Here is a 21125-nt window from a genome sequence, read left to right on the forward strand (position 1 = left end):
TTACTGGCCCACTGCCATATGTGAACCAGAAAGGTACTATGTCCTTGTATTCAACATACTGGCCTACTGCCATATGTGAACAAGAAAGGTATTCTGTTCATGTATCCAACTTACTGACCCACTGCCGTATGTGAGCTAGAAAGGTAGTATGTTCTTGTATTCATCTTACTGACCTACTGCTATATGTGAGCTAGAAAGTTACTATGTTCATGTATCCAACTTACTGACCCACTGCCATATATGAACTAGAAATATACTATGTTCTTGAATTCAACATACTGACCCACTGCAATATGTGAACTAGAAAGGTACTATGTCCTTGTATTCAACTTACTGACCCACTGCCTTATGTGAACCTTAAAGGTAGTATGTTCATGTATCCAACATACTGACCCACTGCCATATGTGAACTAGAAAGGTACCATGTTTAAGTATCCAAATTACTGACCTACTGCGTTATGTGAGCTAGAAAGGTAGTATGTTGTTGTATTCAACTTACTGGCCTTCTGCCACATGTTGGACCAGAGTAACCATGCCTGCATGAGCAAGTATTTGGTTTGATACAGCGTCCTCCATACATACACCTGTGCTGACATGTTGCTGTAAAATTATAGAATGGTAAACGGAATACAGTGTAAGTAACATAAATTAAAGCAATGGCAAAGTGTGCATAAAGTTGGATATATTGAATAATTGAGGACTGAATGTGTTAGAAATTAGAATAGAATATATTGGAATATGGTGAACTACATAACACTTGATTGGTTGGTAATTGCCAAACTACATATATATATATATATATATATGAAGGTAGTCTATTACTCCAGATGAGAGTGCTCGATACTAAATGATGAGTTTGTAGAGCAGATTTACATACGTGGACAGAGAAATTAAGACACGACTACATGAGTAAAGTTCACTCTACAGTACTGTTTCGTAAGGTACATGGAGTACCTCACTCATCAGGAGTTAAGACTTTATTAAATAAACCATCGAAACAGACTACGTTATAAGCGCTACAGATTTGCATAACAATGGAGTGTGTTTACGATATTAAAACTAGTTGTTGCATAGCAACGATTTGGCTCTGTGTCTACAGGAAGAAAAAAGCTTATTTCTTTTATTTATACTACAGTAATGTGGTTGGAAAATTATAATATATTTCTCTCTAATACATAAGTTGCAACGTTTGCCTGAAGTATTGTATGGTGCAGCACGCGATAACACTCTCCATTTGATGTCGTAATCGATGTTATTGTCTTTTAATGACCAAGCGTATTTACTGAGCTCTGTTGCATTTCTCAATGATTGGTTGCGTAGCGATGCAGTGTGGTTTCTGTACAGGGTTTTAAATTCATTTCCTGTTAGTCCCACATATGTTTCACTCTTGTTGTTTTCTTGCCGTCTGGTATTAGCTTGGTGAACCAAGGCCGATTGTAAACAATTTCCGTCTGAGGGCCATTCAGATTTCTTACGGCAGTTACATAATCTGTTGATCTCGGTACTGGGTGTATTGGTGTTGGCTGCAGTAAGTTGTTGTTTGTTTTGATTGCAGATTATTTCCCTGTTGGAAACAAACTCAGGAAAATTTTCAGCCGTAACTCCATCAAATTGAGCTACAGTTGTACGAATAACGTAAAGCAAATAATCTGCAATCAAAACAAACAACAACTTACAACGGCCAACACCAATACACCCAGTACCGAGATCAACAGATTATGTAACTACCGTAAGAAATCTGAATGCCCTTTAGACGGAAATTGTTTACAATCGGCCTTGGTTTACCAAGTTAATATCAGACGGCAAGACAACAACAAGAGTGAAACATATGTGGGACTAACATGAAATTAATTTAAAACCCGGTACAGAAACCACACTTCATCGCTACGCAACCAATCATTGAGAAACGCAACAGAGCTCAGTAAATACGCCTGGTCATTAAAAGACAATAACATCGATTACGACATCAAATGGAGAGTGTTATCGCGTGCTGCACCATACAATACTTCAGGCAAACGTTGCAACTTATGTATTAGAGAGAAATATATTATAATTTTCTAACCACATTACTGTAGTTTAAATAAAAGAAATGAGTTTTTTTTGTCCTGTAGACACAGAGCCAAATCGTTGCTATGCAACAACTAGTTTTAATATCGTAAACACACTCCATTGTTATGCAAATCTGTAGCGCTTATAACGTAGTCTGTTTCGGTGGTTTATTTAATAAAGTCTTAACTCCCGATGAGTGAGGTACTCCATGTACCTTACGAAACAGTACTGTAGAGTGAACTTTACTCATGTAGTTGTGCCTTATTTCTCTGTCCACGTATGTAAATCTGCTCTACAAACTCATCGTTTAGTATCGAGCACTCTCACCTGGAGTAATCGACTACCTTCATATATATATATATATATATATATATATATATACATTGGACAATTTGTTTTCCAGCACCAACGCATTGGATACAGTTCATTTGCTACTCACAAATATATGTAACAACGCATTCTTAAACTTAAGTCAAATGCACACAAAATAATAACACTGGTTCGAGTGTATAGTTTTATATACACTTACGTGTTTGACAATTTAATCCTGTAAATCCTTGCTGACAGGCACATACATTTGGCTGAACACACATACCATTTTGACCACATCCAGATACGCATATAGCTGTATAATAAAGTATAGTATCAAGTAGTAGGTGTGCTACACACTAGAATGAATCAAACTTATAAATTATTAACATAGTTAGAACAATTAATATTGAGATAGCGTAAAGTACCTCGATGGCATTTTCCCCCTCTGTATCCGGATGGACAGGAACATTGATTGGGTTTCACACATTTACCACCATTTTGACATCGTGGTTCACATCGAACTGAAATCAATAACAATATTCTGTTTTGCACAGACTGACAACCTGCATAACAACCAATGTATTCAATAGAGCAATGTTATAGTCATTGTTAAGCGCACAATACATGAACGTATACTATGAGAAGCTACAATGACTTGAGTCTATTCGAAGTAATCAAAATACAATATTGCGCGTGTTACGTAACTTCCAGGTTAACTTAAGTTTTGTGTACAATTATCCTTATATGAATCTTACCAATAGTAAATATACCATATACACACAGTTCTCACTGTTCTTTATACAAATCAGAAAACATCTCATCCACAGTAAAGATTCAAGTAGATCTCACCGTTGAATTCACATATTTACTTACCCTTTTCACATCTTCTACCATAATAACCAACAGGACAGGTACACATATTAAGCCGTGTGCATGTGCCACCATTTTTGCACGATGGAAAGCAGATTCCTATGAATGAATGCAATCCCATTAAGCTTTTGTATTTATTTGTATATTTAGTAGCACCTCATAGGTTCGGGTACAACGGCAATAACGTGAACTGTAACTACAAACAAGAATGTCGTTAACCAAGATTCACGAACCTATAAATATATACTATAATTACCCATTTCACAGCTGTGTCCATAAAAGCCATTGTAACATAAACACTGATTAGGACGGACACACATGCCACCATTTTTACAATGTGGAAGACAAACGGCTGTTAAAAAACAAAAATAACAACAAAAATGTAAACAAAATGTAGAGAGTAAACAAAAGAGTGTGTCTTGTGAACAAACCAAAAGTAGGTTGTGAACAACAAATGTAGCGAGCCAACAATGAAGTGTAGCTAGTAATCAAAACAAGCAGCCTTTCGGCTCAAAAAGACAACAATATATATATATATATATATATATATTTATAGAAGTTTAGCATACCAAGTGCACAGGTAGGCCCAGTCCAACCAGGCTGGCAGTGACATACGTCTGGTGAAGAACACACACCTCCATTTTCGCAATGTTTATTACATGTCACTGAAAATAAAACACATTTGGAAGATTAAGTTTAGAATATGACCGCTTTTTATTTATACATATAAGTACATTCTTATACTCATTGTCTATGACAAGGCGAGTTACACTATATGTCACGAAATGAAATTGCGAAATATGCATGTCTTTTTATGAGTTCTTAATTTAAAATAAAGTTTCCTTTGCAATCAGCACAATCTTAAGACCCACCAGTAACTAATGAACATATGTCTACTTACTTGTCTACATCTACGATCAGTATAAAGAAGTATAGATTTTAAGTCATGATATACAATAAGTATATCGTCTTACTTATCCACATCTATTTAGGTACATAGTACCTATTTATATATGTCTATAAACTTATTTTTCATATCTACAACCTTTATATACATGTATGTATAGACATAATTTTTCACATCCTCGAAAAGCAGATTAGTATTAAGACTTACCAGTTAACATAAATGAGTATATAATATTTACTTGTCCAAATATACGCCTGGTGTATATGCGTATATGGACCTGCCATGATCGACGAATACTTACTTGTCCCACATCTTGGCCCTATATATCCATAATTACAAGAACATACATTTCTCGCTACACATTTTCCATCATTCTGACATGGTGGTGAGCAAATAGCTGTGGATATATATATATATATACATATCGTTATATAACAAAATATATTTACAGTATACGAATAACAAACAAATTTAAATTGAATTAGGAATTATACTCACGTAGTTGGCAGTAATTACCAGTATACCCTATCATACAAGAACATACATTCGGTTTTATGCACCGACCACCATTTTGACAATCAGGACGACACATGGCTGAAATAAAGTTAATATGGTGTTTATATGAACGTGACTGATACTACATACTGGTAAAGCTAGTAAGTATGAATACAGAACAAGTATATATGTTTGAAAAAAATAATACATAATTGGAAGTGAGTACCTATATGACATCCAAATCCAACATATCCTGGAGTACATTTACACATATTAGGGGCAGCACAATACGAGTTTAATGGACATGGTCTGTTGCACATTTCTATAAGAAAACATATTTATATATTCCATTTAAGAGATTTCAAGTATAACAAGCCATGCGTGGCACAGTCCCCGTTAGTTATCGAATTTATGATATATAGTATAGTTTTGTTTATAGTAATATAGCTGGAACATAAACATGTCAGAGATATGATTATGATGATTGTTTAATATTAAAATGATTGACATTTGTATCAAACGAGTATTGAGAGATTTTGCTATAGAACAGCATTATTAAAATCAAACTCAGCCATTTTGAATACATGTATAATAAATATATAAAATTTGAACATAATCAGTCAAAGCATGTCAAAAATATGGCACTAGGACTGCATTCATTAATACATGATGGCCACCAGTCGGCCATTTTAAATCCGATCTGAAAAATAAAATTACATGCATCAGGAACCCGTAATGATTTATAATAAATATTTAAAATTTTAACATAATCAGTCAAAGCAAGTCAGAGATATGGCACTAGAACCACATTCATTAAACCAAAATGGCTGCCAGTCGGCCATTTTGAATCTTACATGTATCTGAAAAACAAAATGATGTGCATCAAGATCATATAATGTCCAACGTATATATAATGTTTGAAGAAAAATAATCTATAAACAGCCGGGAAATGGTTAATTTTGATGATTTTTTAGCACAAAAATGGCCACTATTCGGCCATTTTTAATAGGATTGTCAAACCAATATATCTGTATATCTGACATGATGTATTTTGAATATTTGAAATTTGAACATAATCAGTCAAAGCAGGTCATATTTATGGCACTAAAACCACATTCATTAAAACAAAATGGCTGCCAGCGGTCATTTTGAATCTTATCTGAAAAACAAAAGGATGTGCATCAACGTCCTGTAATGTCCAACGTATATAACACGTTTCAACAAAATCCACCTGTAAACAGCTGAGAAATGCTTGATTTTGATGATTTTTCAGCACAAAAATGGCCACCATTCGGCCATCTTGAATCAGATCGTGCAAACAAATTGACGTGCATATGTATAATATATTGTATGATGTATGTGTGTAGTTTGACTGTGATTGGTCCAGGCATTTCTAAGATACAGGTCCGGACGCACGCACACACGGACGCACGGACACACGGAGGTCAAAACATAAGTCGCCGGGGACTAATAATGTCAGATGTTGATTTTTGTCATGTACGCATCTAAATAATGGACATTGGTTTAATGTATCTCACATAAAACAGATATAAGTTGTTGTATCCACCTATATTACTTGTATTTGTCTTAATATTAGGTTAGGGATATGTAAAATGATTATGATAGTAATATATTGATCGTGGTCAGAAGGTATACAGTGTGAGTTCATCCAGAACGACCAATGTAATAAAGATTACCTGAACACGTGAAACCATCTCCAACCATTCCAGCAGGACATACATCGCATGATATAATGCCTTCGTGGATTAAGCATGTCACGCCTTTGAAACATGGATTAGGATCACATGACATTCCATCTGGGATTTCACAGTCTGTACCTATTAACATGGTTATATTGAAATTTAAAGAATAATTTGTTTTTTTTAATTCACAACATTCAAATATTATGATAATTATATATTAGTCAGTCACGGTCTTACCTGTATAACCCGGTGCACATATACATGAATATCCATCAATTTCATTGATGCAGTTACCGTGAGAACAAGGAGATGAAGCACAGGTCAATGCATTAATTTCACAGAGATCACCCATGAATTCCAATGGACAGGCACACGCATACTGGGTACTATCTGCTGAAACACAAAAACCTCCATTTTTACAATCACATGGATAAGCTAGTATCTGTGAGAAAAATAAGAAACACAAGAACAACATGTCAGATGTAAAAATATTATTTTACAATTAATAAACATCCAACAATATCCACCATATGCACTCATAAATCACACAACAATGCTCATATCTTTCAAACACCAAATAAACGTTATCTTTAACTGAAACGTGTAGTTTTAGTAGTAATATAAGTGACTAACCTGTAAACTGTAATATATTGACATACTACAATCATCGGTTACTTTTACTGATACGTTGATTGCCCCTGGTGATTGTGATTTCCAAGTTAATAAACCTGACTTTGATAACGTTAGTCCAGATTTTTCGTCTACAAGTTGGAACAGCACACTGGTACCATCTGGGTCAGTTGCAAATATCTGATGAACAAATTCAACACCAACTACGGTTGAAAGTTCTTCTCCTGGAATCTCCAGAATAGGAGCCTTATTGTCTGCAAATCCAGTTTAATGAATTGAATGAACGATGCTGTTAAATTGATGCTATCTTCGATTATGTTCTCTTGGTGATGTTATAGTTATATTATTATTATAATTATTATTATTATTTTGGTACTATCATTGGTGAACACAAATTACAATTGGTACAGCGAATTTCATTTTACGCTTTGAATATATCACAAAATACAAATTGAAATTGTATCATACCACCTACAGTAATTACCGATGAGCTTTTGTCATGCTGCAGAACTTTACACCATTGACAGAAATGCAATGTATGTTACTATCTGTTTTTTGGCAAACGCTCTCGATAACTATAAATTTTCATGACATGCCCATTGGCTTACGTTACGTAGTATAGCAGTAGAACATAAGCTTATTAATAATAGATTGTATGTTTATATTCACGAAAAATCTGTTAATCATTTTTATTTTTAATAAATCAAACATCCATTATAAATCAAATCATATTCATTCATATATCATAAATACTAATCAAAAATTAACATACAGTATTTGAATACAGTATTAATTACCTACCAACCTTGACTTATTGACCAATCAAATGGGTTAATGTCTGCATTGCACTCATGGCACATTGGATTCTTGATATCTCGTTCAAAATTGCTAAAGCATTGTCCTTCTATAAAACACGTCGCGTTCTATACGAGCGAAAAAGAAGTGTAATTTTGTAAGTCATGCAATTCAACGAACCCATTCTGTCGAAACAATTATACTTGATTTGTATTTACCTTTCGTTTACATTTTCCTGTCCAATCACAGTCAAAACACAATGAATCAAACAATGTGAGTATGGCAGCATTACTTGGTTCAAATCCCTTGAAGGCAACCTGTGAAGACATTATAACAATGAACACAAGTCATTGTTAATGACACAGTCCCCGTTACAATTAGAAGAAATAGTATTCATGCCAAAGATAATTAATATGGCCATAAAACAAGAAGCGTGTTGTCTTTTATCTAATCACACATTTAATTGTTTCTATGTTTTACATTCATTTCATCAAAATTCAATGGAGATAAATGTCACACAAAACAGCTATAATGACGTTTACTTTAATCAAATCACAAAATGAACATTTATTCATGACATTTATGACATATGTAATGACATTTATGACACATGTACTAAATATCAATGAAAATTATGCATATGGGTGTCAGTCGGCACATCTCAAAACAAATCTTTACATGTATCCCAACATGCATAATGTATGTACCAAATTTGTCTAAGATAACACATTTCCAGTCGGCTATCTTAGATCGAATCGTTAAACCATTACATGTGCATATGTTCAACATAAAGTATTAGGTACATGAAAAAAATGAACGGAATCGGTCAAGAGGGTTCGAAAATACGGACGGACGGACTAAAAGTCCCCCTTTTCGAACTTTGATCGAACGGGGTAATAACCATCAGCTTTAATTTTAATTTAGTCCTACAAGGAAAAGCATCTAACACAACAAGGAGTTACTATTTGTACAATAAAAAGATCTCATTAGGCCAATGAAAGCAGTACAAAACAATTTATGATTCATTTTAGAAATTACAACGAAACGAATAAATTGTATCTAATAATCAAGTAAAAAATGAGGTAAATACTGACCTTGATTACCATCTTAACTAATGCACGAGTTTGTTGTTTCTGTGACAATGAAGATAAGTCACACAATACGGTACGTTTATTGACGTAAATTGCATCTTGTATTGATTCATTTAATATACTTTGGTACTGCTGAAAAATACAATAACATACATGACAATACAATTATTGCGGATTATCACAAAATAATGTTGGCGATTTTATACAATAATTATTATTAATAATTCGAATAATTCTTATAGTTTGAGATGTCGACTAAAACGCGTGTTTGATATAAAGCCGCGTATATTAGACGTGTTTCGTGGCGAACTACCACGAATTGTGAAACGGTCACGATTTAAATTTGACTCATAAATGAGCCATTATGTTTCCAATACATCTCTGAAACTGCAATAAACTAAGGGTAATCGGTGTTTGTGAACTGCGATCGTTTTTGCAAATGAGCCGGAATGCTCTACGATATACTGAATATACGCTCACACATGATAACCTTACCAAAGACTCGGAACAAATGGTTTTACTATACATTGCAGGCTCACTCATGAGACATCTAGTATCGAAAAACAATAAAATTTACCGTTCCGTAATAAGCCGTATCCTTTGTTTCAAAACGTATCTATACTTTTAAAAACATCGAATCTTTCCTTATTTAGGGCGAACTATCTTACCGATATTATTGAATAATGACGTCACATTTGAACACTTTCCTTTGTTTAGCGCGTGACGGAAATATAGTTCCGTCACTGAATTTTATACAAAAATATTCACATAGCGCAACTTGAATACTTTTTTCATTGCAATTGTTATTTTCCATAATGCTTAAAGTACTTCTACAAGCTGAAAAATATGTATAATAGTAAAATAATCTCTAGAATACCACAAAGTACTACACTCGTGCACAGTTTATAGTATTTTCGTAATAACTTTGGGTATGATCGTATTAAGTTGTTGTATATTTGTTAAATGTCTTTACGTACCATTTAGCACGAATCGTCACAATTGGCTAATAACCAATTATTTTCTGAACGTTTAAAGCCACGTACCTCTGATGTGTCTGGTGTTATTATACATCTAAAATCGTCAATATTTTTAAATCGCCTTCCAGTGACACGTATCCTAGTACAATTCTGAATACGGATATCACACAATCCGTTGTTCTCCAGACTCACTATCTTTGGCGCCTGTGCTAGATATAAAGAGAACGCATACAATACTGAGTATGGCAGTAAAGAAGCATGCATGAACACTGCAATACTGAGTTTGGCGGTAAACAAGCACACATGAACACTGCATTACTGAGTTAGGCAGTAAACAAGCATGCATGAACACTGCATTACTGATAATAACAACGATAATCTCTTTCATAAATATAATCGAATCAAAATTAAATCGTGATTGAAACTAGAAATCTACACACATTTCCTGTTTCTGCAGTCATGTGAATTATAACCACGGTTACACACACATCCGGTTGGTGTACATTCTCCGTTACCATGGCAGTTGTTTGGACAGTTAAATACTTCAGCTATATGTTCAGTATAAGCCGGGGCGTTGTGTTGCCAAATAGAAGCATTTAGACGCAATGCAGCTTCACATTGATTTTCGATAAGTGCTTCCGATTGATCTAGCCATATAAGGTCGTCCGTTAGTTGTAAATCAGCAACACACATGTCAACAGCATCGTGTATTTTATCTTTTAATATATGCCTGCACATTTTGGCAATGCTCGTATTAAAAAGTTTGTTTTCACAAATTGTTCGAGCTTGTTGTTCTGTTATTCCAGTGGGCGTTGGCCATTTCCTGTCCAGTGGTACCAAGTTAACTTCTATGTCGCCCAGTACTTGATAAATATTCTCATGTATGTCACCATAGTTACCATGATTGATACTGTCGTCGTCGCTTGTAGTTGACAATTTATTTTTGTTTCTATAAGTTTTAAACATCATTTCACTGTCTACTCTTCTTCTTTTGCGGTGACTGAAGACACTATTTGCATATAATGATGTGATATCAAATGAATAAATAACTTCCGGTCGTCTAACATTGTTAAAATTGTCGCATTTCCATTCATAATCAATTTGGTTGAACATATTTATAGTTGTTGGTAATGTGTTGTTAAGCTGATTGTTTGGCGGCGACATTTGACTGCAGCAACAAAGATGAACTGTAGGACGATACAATTTTGGCAACGGAAGCAATTTCTTGAACCCACCGTCTTGAATTCTATCAAATAAGATAAGGGGTTGTTATAAGACCATTATTAGTATGAATGCAGAACTACAGCGTCAACGGCACCCGTTATATGTACTACTAAGAGTAGCATGAATTCAGAACTACAAATTAGTGATGAGCTTTCACCATCTTAGAAATATTGCGTACCATTCCTTATATTGCATTTGCTTTTCACTTGATACCTCATAATTGCGACAAATTGTAACATATTGTTGACAACATGTATGTATTGTGATTATTTATATGTATATATCAATTATAACTTACATTGTCATTATTTATATGTATATATCAATTATAACTATCACAATAACGTCATTTATTCCAACAGCGAATAACCACAAACTATTTGATATTTGACCAAAAATGAATAAATAAAGACGAATTCTAATGACAATGATACATAATAGGTTGATAAAATACATGTATTCAAAAAAACTAACTGTCCAAATAAAAGCGCATGCGTATTATTGCACACGTATTACTGTAACTTACAGAATTTCAGAGTACGATAATCATAAGTTCCGTTAAGATATAATAACAGTTTCTGAAGATATTCATATCATCAGCTTTCATTTAAATTCGAATATTAAATGATTGTCTTAAGAGCTTCACATAATGCGCGCGCAAGTTTTCAGGTAACTACTGCCACTTATTGAAAATATAGATGAACTCTGGTGACCTTCCCCTTTGTTATATAATAGTATTCCCTTTATAATAATTTGTTTCAATATGAATATGCACTGTCATAATTACTTTTGAAGACAAACAAGTTTGGGGGTTGAAACAACAGTGGAGAAGCACTGAATAGACGAATAGATGTAAATATCTTACACAAACATTGGTGCCTAATTTGTTTAATTATTTTAAGGGACACAATTTCCAGCTTCATTCCTAGTTATTCAGATATTTTAGTATAATGCGTCATCTCAGAAAAAAATGATGCATTTAGACGTGAATAGATTCATAAAACATGCAAGATAACAGAAGTATTTTGTATAGGTGTCTGCCAAAAAATAATGATTCACTGAGACAAATATGAACTGTCTTATTATATTCATTGTGTGACTACTGTATTATTTTGAAAGTAAATAACGCCCTCTATGAATAGCTATCATGTTGCAAGCTCTGCTTTGTGTGCAAATCAACTTAAATAGTTAGTTGGTGTCCAGTGGAGAGAGAAGTCGACAGTTCTATTGCCTCCCGAGAATCTACATCTTCAAACACTGTAATCTTTGTTTTTGAAGTGCGTTTTTACGTTAGTAATATCAAACTCTATCATTCTGTTCTAATAGCTGAAACAAATTCCTGTGAATTTTCATTTGTCGAATGAACTGTCAAATACGGAATACATATTTTTTAGTACAATTTTCCTTTTTTATGTACTTTTTTATGTATTGTTTTTAAACCAAACATATTTTATATTAGCTTCAGATCTTGATCAAAGTTTGCCACCCAATTCAGGTATTATATAACAAATATGTAAAAATAATAACACACCTCCACTGTTCAACAAATTCATTGGCTTGTCCTTTCTTGAGTGGTATGTTCAGAATATTCATATTTCTGTCATGAAAGTCATTATTAGGATTACCATCAAACAATCCACAAAGTCCAATGGTATGATTGAAATCCACAGACGGTGCCTGTATGGTGATACTGATTCCCCACTCACCAACATCAGCACGAACAAAGGCCCCAGATGGAAACTCAATCTGTGAAAAAAAAAACAAAGATGGTTTGGATGATTAGATGTTATATTTTGATGATGATAGTATTTAAGAATCATCGATTGTGATTACTACCCATTATCAACCAAGTTTGATTTCCGTTTCGGCAATGAACGTAGCAATAATTTAATCAGAACTCAAAATTATACATGGGAGCGCCACATGTGAGCTGGATGTGCTCATTCATTTCAAAATACTTGACAACATATATTTGTTTCCACTGATTGGAACATATTTTGTAATTTATTGTATATAATATATACTTTACTTGCGCATCCAATTCTATGTCGTCTTAATCTCGGAAAACTAAATTTGATTCCACCAGCTCTATTTTTATACACTCTGTTAATTACAGATAATTCGAATGACCTTTTTATAAATTTTCAAACGTGTGTTATTTTCTTGTTTTATATTCTCATCAAGCTTAGCTTATAAAAAGAGTCAACTAAATCAGAATTTTGTTTTGATGATGAAGGTAGTATTACCCACATTTACATTTCCCATCATGCTTAGCTTACAAAGAGTCAGCCAATTAAAAGTTCGGTTTTGACGATGAAGGTAGTCTCACCTACATTTACACTCCCCATCATGTTCAGCTTATAAAGAGTCAGCCAATTGAGAGTTATGTTTTAACGATGACATTTGCATTACTTAAAATTAAACTTCACATCATGCTTAGCTTATAAAGAGCCAGCCAAGTGAGAGTTTTGTTTTGAAAATGAAGTTAAAATTACTTACAGTTAATTTCCCACCATGCTTAGTTTCTTTAATTTTCACCCCATCAGAGAGGGGAAATCGTCCTAGAACTTTCACTTCTGGTTTTGTTTCAAGAAAATTTCCTTTGCACATATCAACTGAGATGATATCATTATTCTCTCGCACTACGAACCCACAATTACAAGAAACTGGGTGAGACGTTCCTCCACATGGCCAAAGAGTGTTTTGCACCTTACAAGTGAATAAAGCAATAACACTGTTATAGATCTGTTTTTCAATGTATTAAAAACATAGCAAATGTTAATATGACAGCCTCACCTCGAAATCCCTGATTGTACTCTTATACAATATGAATGTCCCAGTTTTGTAGTAATCATATTTTCTGAAAAAGCAATAAGACAATTCATTGTAAATGGCGTATATATATTTCAACATAAAACGACTTGATACATATACCATTCATCATATATTATAAACAAATCACGCCACGATATTTAATTATTAATAGTGTATCAATAAAGATAAACGTATTTAGTATTGTTTATACAGCTCAAACCAAACTTACGGCCAAAAGCACATATTATAGCCTTATTTGGTTATAGCGCCACCTATTGACATGTTTTGGTTAGGTATTTTGGCCATTAGACGAAACATGGCGGCTGCCGCAGAGTTTTAGGAACGCGAAGGTCAAATACGCGTTTGTTTTGGTAATTGTGTTAGTTACCACACACTATAATAGTAGAAAGCGGTAGATAAATAGCGCCTGGTCTGCTTGAGTCGTCTAAAATCACGGTAAGAACTTATTTACTTGTGTATTTCTAGTTTTATGCTATCTACTGACCGTCGGAAAATTGGACACATGTGTTTTGTGTTTCTGACAACGTCGATTTATTGGTACCTCGTGTGTCGCAGTCCATTCAATAGTAACACTGAAAATTGTCATTACATAAGAGTATTGTACATTACTTCCATTGAATAGTTTTTATGATGAATGTTATACTTTTGAAAATCAGACTATTCCTGCCTGTTACGGGCATCAAGTTATCATCGTTACTGTATGTCACTCCATGTGCATTTTGATTTTCTGATATCGTACTGACTATCTTACTGCATATATTAATACATTTATTTCGTAATTTAACAATGTACTGTACGATTCATTTAGTTGCTCTTAGTTAGCTTATTAGACGTTATGTAGGTGTTTATTTTTTGTATATGTACTTTAAGTAGGGTTAGGGCTTTTCATAGCTCTATTTGACTATACCTATATTTTTTATATTTTCTTTATTTTAGTTAATCATTCTCCATATGTATTGATGTAACAGACTCAAGTTGAGTGAGCAAATAGTTAATAAAGATCAGAAGTGAGAAGTTCATCTGTAGCCATTACAGTCATCATTCGCAAAGTTAAATAAGTTGCTCAAAAAACAAAACTTAGTACGTAATGCTACTAAAAATTGAACAAACGTGGTAGAAGATGATAACAAAGCTGTATATGTCATGAACAGCGACAATGACAATGATATGGTGTCACCAAAATCTACTTTTGGACTAATAAAGATCAGAAGTTAGAAGTTCATCTGTAGCCATTACATTACATTACATTAACGTGATTGTACATATTGGTTACAACAAGATGGCAGATAAAGTACAAGATACTGAAACTGGTAAAACAGAAACGAGTCAGACTAAAGCAGATCTAAACCCTGATATACGAAGTCGAAAAATGACAGAGAAAGGTTTAGAATATACACTCGAAATTAAACAAAAAACTGTAATGCAGTGTACACCCATCCCAATGCTATGACACAAGAAATTGATGAGCTTGTGGGACATGGTAGAGAGTTGAACATTATAATACAAAGATATTCAGACTGGAAGTTTATTTATGACCAGTTCTGTGAGGCACATTATGTATACAATAGACTGCTTCCAATCACACAACAAGAGACAGACAATACAGATTGGTTCAAAGATAACAATGAATCATTCCTTCACTTTAAAGACAGACTAGGTCAGTGGATACAGAGAGCTGAACTACAAACAAGACATCCAACCTTTTTTGATTCACAAATAAAGCCGGAAGATAGTGTGTCCAGTACTTCAAAGAGGTCAAGTAAATCACAGTGCAGTTCCACTCATTCACATGCCAGCTCCCTTTCTGTAGCAAAGGCAAAAGAAAACAGAAGAAGGCTGAGTTAATAGCCAGGGCCGCTGCTCTGAAACAACAACAGCTTATACAACATGCTAAACTTCAGTTAAAAAGAGAAATAGAGGAAAAGGAGCTGCTCCTGAACCAAAAAGAAGAACAGTTGAAATTGTCAACAGAAATATCAGTATCAGATGCAATAAGTTATCGACGAGCAGCTGGCAGATATGAGTGGTGAACACTATCAGCAGCTAGGGGATGATATGAATATTATCCGTTCTCTTCATGAGTTTACTGTGCCTGAAACAGCAAATATTAATGATGGTATTGGTTACCCTACTTCAACAAGTGCATCACACTGTAACCCAAATTCAGAGCCAGTATTAAACCCTTCCATGGCTGAGTTTACCCCAAGTGTTGAACAAAGTGGGTTTCAAAGGGGTCAGACAGGTGGCAATAACCAACACATGCTTCATAAGAATGAGAGCTCTGTTACTGACAGGAGACCACATAATGAAACCATACTATCCGTAGTGAGCTCGAGAGAGCTGAAAAAGCCGCAATCTGATATTAAATGTTTTGGTGGCGACATCATGGAATACACAAAGTTCATGCATCAGTTTAAATCCAGAGTAGTACCAAATACAGAGATTGATGATGAACGGATGAACTATCTCGAACAGTATATTACAGGTGAAGCAAATATAATTGTCAGTGGATTTGGTTATCTAGATGCAAGTTGAGGCTACCCAGCTGCATTAAAGGAATTAGAAGATCGCAATGGCAATAGTGAAATAATAGCCAGTGCCTATATTGAAAGGCTATAAAGTGGCCTTCTATCACAGCAAGTAATGCAAAGGGACTGGATGAGTATGCAATGTTTCTCTCAGAATGTGAAAATGCAGTAAAAAGCATTGAGGCTACGAAGATTCTAGATTATCCTGATACAATAAAAAAGCTTGTCAGTAAATTGCCATACCAGCTTCATGAAAGGTGGAGATCTAGAATTCTGTCAATCAAAGAAAGAAACGATGTAGTAGAATTTAGCGACTTGGTGAGTATGGTAAAGTTAGAAGCTAAGAAAGCTAACGATCCAGTGTATGGTAAAGATGCAATGAATGCTGACCGAGATGATAATGTTGGAAAAAATAGCCGAAAGAATACACAGTCCAGCCAATCTAGGGGAAGTTACGCTACTACACAGCCACATTGGCAACCAGAAGATGGGGCAGCAGCTCATAGCACACCAACTACTAATTATAATAAAAACACTGCAAATAGCTACACCCTTGATAACCAGTGTGCTAAAAATGCAACCACCAGGCCCTGTCTTTTCTGTGGGAAAAATAATCATTCTATGGATGCCTGTGGAGGATTTTCTCAGCAGTTAATCAACAAGAGATTGGATTTCTTGAAGAGCCATGGCTTCTGTTTTGGGTGTCTAAAAACAGGTCACCAGAGAAGAGACTGTCGTATAAAGGCATCATGCACAAAGTGTGAACGAAAGCACCCTACAGTCATACATGATGACAATTATAGTCCTTTGAAAAGTGAGGAAGACAAAGTTAAAGGTATACCAAAGGACAGACAAAGTGCATTGTCTGCTTGTGCAAGTCTCACAGCAGGTTTCGTGTCATTTGGGGGCTGGAGATGGGGAATGCACTTTGGCTATCATACCAGTAATGGTGAAAGCGAAGAATATCGCAGTATAGACTTGTGCTTTTCTGGATTCAGGCAGTAGTGTTACCTTTTGCAGAGAAAGTTTGGTGAAGAAACTTGGTCTCCATGGAAAGCAAGCAGAAATAGTACTGGATACAATGGGAACTCTTTATTTTATGAACACCTCAATCATCAGTGGTTTGCAGGTTTGTGATCTTGAGAACAGAGATGTCATTACTCTCCTGAAGGTGTACACAAAAGAGTCTATACTAAGTCTAAGTCTCATTGCATCATATCCCTAAACAAGGAGATATTTCCCAGTGGCCTCACCTACAAGATATTAAACTGCCAGAGATCAAGGCAGAAGTGGGATTGTTAATCGAGAATAATGTTCCAGATACCTATACCCCTCTACAAACCATAACAGGTCCTCGTGGTACTCCACATGCCTCAAGAACACACCTTGGTTGGATACCTTGGAACATAGTTAGAGAAGTAGACAAGTCAACCATCCAAACAAGATTTGCAGTAAACATAACAGAGGTTATTGCTATCCAGGAGATGGAAAAACTCAACGAGCTTGACCAAATGGTAAGAAGCTCAATAAACAGAGACTTTCCTGAGAATATCATAGATGACAAAAGGGAGCCTTCTCAGGAAGATAAAAGGTTCATAGAAAAGGTAGATAAGTCAACATCATTCTCAGAGGGTCACTACCAGATAGGTCTACCATTTCGTAGTGAGAATACACACCTACCCAATAATCGGCAACAAGCAATGAATCGTCTTAAGTCTTTAGAACGCAAAATGAGTAGGAATCCTTCCTTCTTTGAAGATTACAAGTCATTCATGTCTGATATCATTGGTAAAGGATACGCAGAAATAGTTACAAAGGAAGAGGCTGATAAAGACAATGGTAGAATCTGGTACATACCACACCATGGGGTCTACCATCCGAAAAAGCCTCAGAAGATTAGGATAGTGTTTGACTGCTCTGCTAAGTGTCATGGAATGGCTCTTAATGATTTGCTTTTACAAGGGCCAGACTTGACTAATAATTTAGTGAGTGTCTTGCTCCGTTTCAGACAGAAACATGTAGCAATAATGTGAGATATAGAAGCCATGTTCTATCAGGTTAAAGTTCCTCCAGAGGATCATGACCATTTACGTTTTTACTGGTGGAAAGTCAAGAGTTGCACCTTTAAAGAAGATTACTATGCCTAGAATGGAACTAACAGCATCAACCATGTCAGTTCACATGAATAAAAGGCTAGAAAAGGAGCTTGACTACAAGATAGATAACAGCTACTTTTGGACAGATAGTATTTCTGTCTTGAGATACTGTTCTAACCAGACAGCACGATTCCACACTTTCGTGGCCAATCGTGTCAACATCATCTTAGGAGGCTCAACAGCACAGCAGTGGAGATACATAGATACAAGTCAGAATCCAGCGGATGATGCATCCAGAGGAATGACTGCTGATAAGTTTCTCTGCAACAAAAGATGGCTAGAAGGACCTGGTTTCTTATGGCAAAAAGAAAGTGAATAGCCACAGTCAGTTGTAGTCAGTAAAGTTATTCCAGATGGAGATCCAGAGGTGAAAAGGGAAGTGCACACTATGGTAGTGAGTGATGCATCAGTGGTGATGAACAAGCTGTTAACACACTTCTCCTCATGGTCAAAGCTAAAGAGGGCAGTTGCTTGGTTTGAAGCCTACAGAGTAACTTTACAGCAGTGGGTAAAGCATCGTAAAGACCTCCAAGAAAAACTCATAGAAGTAGAGGTAAACCAACAAAAAAGATATATACTTGTGCAGGAGAAGTTGAACAAGATGAAATTTAAGTCAGTCCAGAATGGCAAACATGCAACCCTAAGCCTTGAAATGTTGCAGTCAGCAGAAACGTCAATATTGAGTGAACTTGAAGTGTTGAAGAGTTATCATTCTGATAAAGGAAAAATGATAAAGAGAACCAGCTCACTGTATAAATTAGACCCAATCCTGAAAGATGGTCTACTACGGGTTGGTGGGCGTTTTGATCGTGCATCACTGCCAATCCCAATGAAGCACCCAATAGTCCTGCCAAAGGACTCATTTGTATCCAAATTAATCTTAGAAGATGTTCATAGGGCCGTTGGACATCTAGGTAGGGGTACAATGCTGTCAACAGTAAGGAGTAAATACTGGATACTACGAGTGAATGCAGCCATAAGACGCATTATAAATAATTGTGTAACATGTCGTCGGTATCGCTCACAAGTTGGAGAACTGAAGATGACGAGTCTTCCTGTAGATCGTCTTACACCCGAGGAACCACCCTCCACTCGTACCAGCGTAGACTAGTTTGGTCCCTTAGAAGTTAAACGTGGACTCACTACAGTTAAGCGTTATGGTGCTATCTTCACGTGTCTTGCTACCCGTGCCATACATCTAGAGATTCAAATTCACTTGACACTGATTCTTTCATTAACAGTCTTCATAGATTCATAGCAAGGAGAGGTCAGGTGAAAGTAATCAGATCTGACAATGGTACCAATTTCATAGAAGCTCAACGAGAACTACGTCAAGTAATCGAAAGATGGAATCAGAACAAAAATTGATAAAGCACTACAGCAGAAAGAAATAACCTGGAAGTTCAACACACCAGCAGCTTCTCATTTTGGAGGAGTGTGGGAGCGGCAAATCCGTACATTTAGGAAAGTCCTCTTCTCACTTCTTAAGGAACAGTTTATCCACCTATCTGATGAATCACTTCGAACACTTTTGCGAAGTAGAGTCTATTATTAACAGCTGTCCTATCACACAAGTGTCTGGTGATGTAAACGACTTAGAAGCTCTTACTCCAAATCATTTGTTATTGCTGCAGCCGAGACAGAATCTGCCACCTGGCCTTTTTAGTAAGAATGATGTGTATGCTCGTAGATGTTGGCGTCAAATACAGTACTTAGCTGACATATTGTGGAAGCGGTGGACAAAAGAATACTTACTTACTTTACAGGAAAGGCAAAGGTGGATTCAACCAAGAAGAAACCTATTGGAGACATAGTACTCGTAATTGATAGTTCTGCAACAAGAGGATCTTGGCCCATGAGAAAGGTCATCGAAATTATGAAAGACAGCAGAGGATTCGTTCGTTTCATTAAACTAAAAACAAAAGTGAACATTTTAACACGCCCAGTGAACAAGCAACAAGCTAGGTAACAAGCTGTACCTGATACTCGAGGCCGATTCAGATAGCAGAGCACAGTGAACTTTTATTACCATCTTTGGTTAATCAGATATTTGTAGGTTTTTGTCCTGCACATGTATAAGTTATTTGTAATAGTTCGAAAGAAGTTTTCTCTCTATTAGTGGGCCGGAATGTTACGACCAAAAGCACATACTATAGCCTTATTTGGTTATAGCGCCACCTATTGACAGGTTTTGGTTAGGTATTTTGGCCATTAGACGAAACATGGCGGCTGCCGCAGAGTTTTAGGAACGCGAAGGTCAAATACGCGTTTGTGTTGGTAATTGTGTTAGTTACCACACACTATAATAGTAGGGAGCGGTAGATAAATAGCGCTTGGTCTGCTTGAGTCGTCTAAAATCACGGTAGGAACTTATTTACTTGTGTATTTCTAGTTTTATGCTATCTACTGACCGTCGGAAAATTGGACACATGTGTTTTGTGTTTCTGACAACGTCGATTTATTGGTACCTCGTGTGTCGCAGTCTATTCAATAGTAACACTGAAAATTGTCATTACATAAGAGTATTGTACATTACTTCCATTGAATAGTTTT

General features: G+C 35.5%; 1 protein-coding gene across 1 annotated transcript in view; it reads right to left on the reverse strand.

The window, feature by feature from the left end:
- Window positions 1-21125, reverse strand: part of LOC102807784 (von Willebrand factor D and EGF domain-containing protein-like) — a 157397-nt gene that overhangs the window by 82020 nt on the left and 54252 nt on the right. Inside the window, exons 11-30 of the mRNA XM_085495651.1 lie at window positions 13850-13913; window positions 13553-13762; window positions 12585-12799; window positions 10270-11075; window positions 9896-10038; window positions 8856-8984; window positions 7980-8078; window positions 7772-7889; window positions 6970-7220; window positions 6574-6778; window positions 6331-6471; window positions 4860-4955; window positions 4637-4732; window positions 4440-4535; window positions 3801-3896; window positions 3488-3583; window positions 3235-3330; window positions 2787-2882; window positions 2579-2674; window positions 500-600 (exon numbers count right to left, since the gene is read on the reverse strand). Of these exons, the coding sequence (XP_085351777.1) occupies window positions 500-600; window positions 2579-2674; window positions 2787-2882; window positions 3235-3330; window positions 3488-3583; window positions 3801-3896; window positions 4440-4535; window positions 4637-4732; window positions 4860-4955; window positions 6331-6471; window positions 6574-6778; window positions 6970-7220; window positions 7772-7889; window positions 7980-8078; window positions 8856-8984; window positions 9896-10038; window positions 10270-11075; window positions 12585-12799; window positions 13553-13762; window positions 13850-13913 (3250 nt within the window). The remainder of the gene's footprint in view (window positions 1-499; window positions 601-2578; window positions 2675-2786; window positions 2883-3234; window positions 3331-3487; window positions 3584-3800; window positions 3897-4439; window positions 4536-4636; window positions 4733-4859; window positions 4956-6330; window positions 6472-6573; window positions 6779-6969; window positions 7221-7771; window positions 7890-7979; window positions 8079-8855; window positions 8985-9895; window positions 10039-10269; window positions 11076-12584; window positions 12800-13552; window positions 13763-13849; window positions 13914-21125) is intronic.

The sequence above is a fragment of the Saccoglossus kowalevskii genome, chromosome 22 (assembly GCF_978046115.1).
Source record: "Saccoglossus kowalevskii chromosome 22, keSacKowa6.1, whole genome shotgun sequence".
Lineage (NCBI taxonomy): Eukaryota > Metazoa > Hemichordata > Enteropneusta > Harrimaniidae > Saccoglossus > Saccoglossus kowalevskii.